This window comes from Camelina sativa, chromosome 11, assembly GCF_000633955.1.
Source record: "Camelina sativa cultivar DH55 chromosome 11, Cs, whole genome shotgun sequence".
NCBI lineage: Eukaryota > Viridiplantae > Streptophyta > Magnoliopsida > Brassicales > Brassicaceae > Camelina > Camelina sativa.
This window is the reverse complement of record NC_025695.1, coordinates 43757142-43763930: the sequence shown is the minus strand read 5'-3', so window position 1 is coordinate 43763930 and position 6789 is coordinate 43757142. Positions and strand designations below refer to the sequence as shown.

The following is a 6789-nucleotide window of genomic DNA, read 5'->3' as shown; positions in this document are numbered from 1 at the left end:
GTCGAACATAACTCCCATGATGTGGTTCTGGTCCGCGCAAGATTTTTAAAGATTTCAAGTGACAAGCATGCTTGAAGATAAAACTCAAGAAATCCCTTTCTTCTCGTGTTCCCATGTACCCTGCAAACTCGAAAGTTTCAAGACTCTTCGACAAACATTTAGGAACGGAGCTCTGATTATTGCTCCAGCTAACCGGTTCATAATACCCACCAAAATCTGTCGAAACCTAAGATTAAAAAGAAAAGCAAAGGGTTAAAAACTACACTAGCTAGCTATAGTGTGATTTTAGACTGCAAAAATAGTGGGCGAAGAAACTTACACTATCAACGATGAGACTGAGGACTCGCAGGTTAGGAGAAACTTTGAGCAACTGGAAAAGTGACTTTGACCAATCATCGCAGCATCTATACACCTTCAAATTTTCAAGCCGATTGAACACAATACCATCACGATACACCTTCTGCACACAATAATAGCAAAGGGTTAAAGCTCAAGATAAAAGCCGATTTTTGTTTGTTCTAAGTGAAATAATGCATGAGGTAGAAAACATGAAGTTGACATATGGAAACAGATTACCTCTATTGCACGGTTGAATATTACGCGTAATGAAAGGCGTTTGGTAAATGTAATTGATTCGAGAAGCTCTTCAGGATCCTGCACAACCATGATAACTGCCTCTTCCAGCTCTAGCATCTGCTCAATCAAATAGGAGCTACTTACTCTATAATCCTTGACTTCGAGATTCTTCAGTGAAGGGGTACCTATTACATATCTACCAGGAGAACATAGACGGGGTATCTCTAAGGATAAACGCTGCAAGGATGGGACAATGATAACCAACTTTCTCACGTTGTCATGGTCTCTTCGGTAAATAGTCAGATCTTCCAAAACAAGGCAATTGGACAGAAGCAGTCGAATAGAATCGTCGTTTGGGTATGTCACACGTCGAAGTTCCAAAATTTTCAAGGAAGGGAGACAAACCGTTCCAGGAACATCCACAAGAGTCTTCTGGCCGCAAAGTTTCAGTGTCAGGAGCGAGTTGCAGGAATACAAACTACAGGGCAATGGTACAGCACGTTCCATTCCGAAAGAATATATAGGGATACATAGCTCACGCACACAACGAGAGACTGCAATTCCAACCCACGATTTCAAATCCTCAGGTTGAATTGAACAATAGGAAGAGGAAAGGTGCAGGCTTTCGATGATAGGAGCTTTGTGTAATGGTAGATTCTTGGCAATAAAATCCCTCAGGCATGCATACTTTGGAGGAGTAGTAAATTTGAACTCGAGTTTAGGCAACCACATCCAAAGAAACTCCCACTGTTTCGACAAAACGCTGGTTGATACAGCAGCTTTTGTTGGAAGAAACGTTAATATCTTCACCAGCAAATCATCAGACAAGTCACTGAGTTTAGCCATATCTTTCACAAACCCACAAGATACACTGTGACACACTCTACAGAAGTTCTGTAACAGAACTGATCCTAAAAACAGAAATCACAAGAAACGACCATAAGACAAAAGAGATTTGTCGGAAGGCAACCAAACCGTGAACAGAACCAAAATAAACCAACCTAGAAATTTCAGGTGATTGAATTAGAGTGGAGGCGCCCGAAGAACTGTAAACTCAATTCAACTCCAAATAGACCGAGTGTTTGTGAGATAGGAACCGAGTGTTTGGTCGGACCTAAACAAAGCTGATAACGTAAATCAGAAAAGCTCGAACCTATAAAGTGAAGGGAGAATGAAGAAGGAGGAGTTGTTGGTTTCTCAGAAGTTATCGGAGTCGCAGACCTTCGTTTTTGCCGTCGATAACTCTCATACCAATCCAATCACCACCACCACCATCATCTGCTTTTGACAAAACAAAAAAAACAATTAAACATCCGATGTAGTTCAAAATCCAGTCTTATTCATTTATTACAGATTTTTTTAATTGGATTTTAATTTTTTTCTTTTTAAAGTGTTGGATTTTTAGTTTTTTACTAATCTAAAGATAAATTATTTATAAAAAATATAAATTAATTATATAATTCATAAACTAGTAATGGTCTCTTTAGAGTAAAAAACTAGTAACTCAAAATAAAACCAACGACGAGAGTAAGTGAACATAAAGGAGACGAATGTTCCACAACCTGAATTGGTTCTGTTCTCTGCAAAGAGCTAGACTTGAGCCGCAAGGCATACACATTGAAATCGTAGAAATTCTTATTAGTCATATAATGATAGCAAAAATATATATAAAAATTTAACAACAGACGATAGAACTACAATGCACATCTAGTTAAACACACGTTTTGTTCGAAAAGTAATTTCCACGTATAGTTAAACACCCAACAAGACAAAACCTATAAAACAAAAACCCACAACCTTTGATCATTTTCAAGTATCTGCTGTTGATACTAGACTCGGTGGTGAGACCCGTATGGGGATAGATATGGCGGCTTTATAAGTTGGCGGTCGCTTCTCTCTTGTGAAGAAATGATGGTCGAAGATGGAGATCTAACACGCTGGCGGTCGCTTTTCTCTTGTGAGATCAAATGAGGGGTGTGATGGCGGAATGAAGTGCACCACAGAGTTGTGATAAGACTCTAATATAGCACAAGCTCTATGCCTTGATGAATCGCTCAAAAAGACATAAAAACAAATGTTTACTAAGTAAAGGAATCCACCTAACTTAGATAAACAAAAACAAAGCCTAAGCTTCAAAGTGAGAAAACTCTCTCTTTTATTTTCTAAAAATCTTCTATCTCTTTACAATGAAACAAATGAACCTTTTTATAGCTCTTACATGGTATAATCTACATTAATTACAAATATGCCTAAATTAATTACAAATCAATTACCATAATGGAGAAATCATAATCAATGGTGATGATGAGGAATAAATGGTGGATCTAGGATTTCTAGCAAGATATTTGCATTAGCAATCAATATTTCCTTGTTTGGCTCGTCAGAGAGTAGTTCAGGAAGTCCATCAGAAAATCCGTCTTGAAGTAGTTCAGCTACTCGTTCAGCATATGTGATGACCGCATCATACTCTCCTTCTTGAAAAAGTTTTGTCCTTAAAACTAGATCCAGGATTTGCATTTTTTTTTTTTGTATTTTATTTGATCACAAACAGGAAACAAAAATAGTTTTTTTAAAATAGATTTAAAACAAATATCTTTAAATAAGAATACTTTTTTTATTATTTTATTAACTCAAAGAAAAGAAAACCTTTTTTTAAACGAATTTCAACAAAACCAAGAGCAGATTTTTAAAATTTTTTTTTTTTAAAATTCAAATAAAAGAAAGCATTTTTTTTTAATTTTAATTTTTGTTACAAAAGCAATTTTTTTTTATTTTTTTTTAAACCCAAATAAAACAAAACTTTTTTTTGATTTTTGTTCTATAAAAAGTAATTAAACAAAACAAAAAGCAAGTTTTTTTTTTTATATATATAAAACTGAAATCAAACGATAAAAGGTAGAAGCTTTTAGCTCTGATACCAAATGATACAAGACTCGGTGGTGAGAGTCATATGGGGATAGATATGGCGGCTTCACAAGATGGCGGTCGCTTCTCTCTTGTGAAGAAATGATGGTCGAAGATGGAGATCTGACACGCTGGCGGTCGCTTCTCTCGTGTGGGATCAAATGAGGGGTGTGATGACGGAATAAAGTGCACCACAGAGTTGTGATAAGACTCTGATACAGCACAAGCTCTATGCCTTGATGACTCGCTCAAAAAGACATAAAAACAAACATTTACTAAGTAAAGGAATCCACCTAACTTAGATAAACAAAAACAAAGCCTAAGCTTCAAAGTGAGAAAACTCTCTCTTTTATTTTCCAAACATCTTCTATTCTTTACAATGAAACAAATGAACCTTTTTATAGCTCTTACATGGTATAATCTACATTAATTACAAATATGTCTAAATTAATTACAAATCAATCACCATAATGGAGAAATCATAATCAATGGTGATGATGAGGAATAAATGGTGGATCTAGGATTTCTAGCAAGATATCTGCATTAGTAATCAATATTTCCTTGTTTGGCTCGTCAGAGAGTAGTTCAGGAAGTCCATCAGGAAATCCGTCTTGAAGTAGTTCAGCTACTCGTTCAGCATATGTGATGACCGCATCATATAAAAAATTTACCCCGATTTTGATTTGGAATATTCATGGGTCTCTTCATCTCCGATAAATTGCCATATGTTCATGGGTCTTCACATCACAGATGTCTGCATCTTCAAGCTCTGACATATGCTCAACCAAGTGGAGAAATCGTCTGAGGAGTCCACTATGCTGTGGCAAAAATCTCTTATCTCCCTATTTAATCTACATATTCCTTATCCATTCAGAGTATTGTGAACGGACAGACTTACTCTTCTTTCTTATTTTTTCATTTTTGTTTTTTAATAATTAAATTTGAATAATAATAAATAAAAAATGAGCTTGAGCTCTCTCCACGGCCGTCTATTTGTCTCAAAATGAACAAAAAACTATGAGAACATATATATTTTCGAAGAAAATTAGCTAAAGCGTTACAAAAGCAAATAGCCGACGATAAATAATGAGAATACTTATCTGAGATGTCCTTGAGTTTCGAAGACGATAAATGATGAGGATAGAATCTGAATTTTTGAGAGCAACAATATCGGAATTTTAGAGAGAGAAATTGTGGAGAGAGAGAAAGCACATACAAACTAGGGTTGACTTACAGAAAGAATATTTATATGGTTACTGAATCCGGTTAGGTTAAAATCAAGGAATCGGTACGCATTCGGTTAGGTTCAACTATCGGTTTGGTTAAATTGTCGGTGAAACTAAAATAATATAATATTAATAGTTGATGGCATTACAAAGTCAACCACCAATATTCTACAGAGAAGTCTACTTAAGCAAACCTTAAATCAAATAATTTTAACCTAATCAGTCTTTCCTCCCTTAATTTGACTAGTTTATATGTAAATTTATTTTATTTCAATGCAGGAAGTCTATGTGGTTATTATTTGGTCAATAGGTTTACCAAATTATTTTTTATAATTTTTAAAATTAAAATTTAAACTATAATTAACGAGTAGACATATCTTTATGTCTACTCGTTGACGTCAATTGGAGTCTCTCTTAAATGTATCTATTGCAGACTTCTTCCGGGTTACATATGTCATTTCGGCTTCTGTTTTTTGTTTGGTCGTAAGGGAGTGAACTGTAATTTCAGCACCCTTAGTGGTTATGTTTCTCGAAAATCAAATATGGGGTCTACGATTTCGTTCAAATGCAAATAAAGATACAAAAAATGCAATTGTCCCTTAAAAAAATCATTTAATCTCATTTTATTTACCTCTTTAACATAAAAATACCATTAAACAAAATGCATTTAACAACTAATAAAACATCAAGTAAAATATGATTGGTATAAAAATAAACACATTTAATTTTTGCATAGAATGTGGAAAACATCACTTAAAATGAAACAATTTTTTTTTGCTAAAACATCACTTAAATTGAAACGGAATGAGTAATTTCTTTTGTTTGCATGATTCCTCTGTGGTTTTAGGTAATCGTTGGTTGCGTTTGTTTGATCTGTATGGAAAGTTGAAAGGAGTATGAGACGATCCTAAAGAAGACATTACAGAGTATTTGTTTGCTCGGTATTGAGTAAGAAACAAACTGCTAAATTTCTTCTATAGTGGATGTGTAAGCTCAAAAACTAGCCATGTTTTGAATCAAGCTCTTGGTGTTGTTGTTTGTTACTATGTTGGTCTCTGTTTTGACTGTTGAGCTAAAGCTCAAAAATTGAGCTTATTATATGACATAACCAGACTATGGAATAAATTAAAAGAAAATTATCAAAATTTCTTATATACCATGTAATATATTATTAACATCGACATAATCGCCTTTGCCCTCCCCTACCTCTTGTAGCACGTAATTTTTTTCATTAATATAATTATAAACCAACACAGGCGCATAACATTTATAATATGCATAAATTTAAATCAATACAATATGGTAACAAGGGCTTCAAGTTTTTTTTTTTGGTTATAACTTATAATGTGAAGGGCTTCAAGTTAAGCAAAAGCTAACTTTAGATTTCAAAGGTATAGACGATGTCAAACCAAAAAAGATGAATACAAACTTTAGTAGTCAGAAGAGATTACTGATCTTACTGGTTTGATCTTACACTTAGATGTGTCATGAGCTTGCTCTTTCTTGGGTGAGCTTCCGCTTTGGTGAAAGGGACCGTCTACAACACTTGCATCTAAAAACATTGTAATTGTGTAGATGGGATCTTGTATAAAAACATTGTAATTACCTTTTTTTCCAAAGTTTGAAGAACACTTGCGACGACCTCCTTATAAACAAATTGGATGGTAAACCACGGTGGCGCAGCGCCCACAGAAGAATTTCATGCAACAGTGTATATTTATTTGCTGACATCGTATTACCAAATCAATCAAGACGTAAGAGGGAAGAGAAAAAAGTGTAAAAAGCAGAAACATCCTGTGACAAGAAGGCACAATTTTTGTTTGGAAGCAATTTCCACATCTATAGAGTTAAACAAGCAGAAACATCCTTAAACGAATACAATGATGACTCTTTTAAGGGAGCATATAACATGGATCATGCGTGCAAGATTGATGTAGATTTCAAGCAACGAGCATGTTTGGAGATAAAACTCAAGAAATCCCTCTCTTCTTGTCTTCCCTTGTACCCTTCAAACTTGAAAGTTTCAAGACTCTTCAAAAACCATTCCGGAACGGAGCTGTCCCAGCTAACCGGTTTATAACCC

General features: G+C 34.7%; 2 protein-coding genes across 2 annotated transcripts in view; both read right to left on the bottom strand.

The window, feature by feature from the left end:
- The window catches only part of LOC104728942 (putative FBD-associated F-box protein At5g56700), a 2611-nt gene extending 1189 nt beyond the window's left edge, over positions 1–1422 (bottom strand). Inside the window, exons 1-3 of the mRNA XM_019232110.1 lie at positions 577–1422; positions 320–460; positions 8–226 (exon numbers count right to left, since the gene is read on the bottom strand). Of these exons, the coding sequence (XP_019087655.1) occupies positions 8–226; positions 320–460; positions 577–1422 (1206 nt within the window). The remainder of the gene's footprint in view (positions 1–7; positions 227–319; positions 461–576) is intronic.
- Positions 1781–6789, bottom strand: part of LOC109127441 (putative FBD-associated F-box protein At5g56700) — a 6695-nt gene continuing 1686 nt past the window's right edge. Inside the window, exon 3 of the mRNA XM_019232109.1 lies at positions 1781–1854. Within this exon, the coding sequence (XP_019087654.1) occupies positions 1781–1854 (74 nt within the window). The remainder of the gene's footprint in view (positions 1855–6789) is intronic.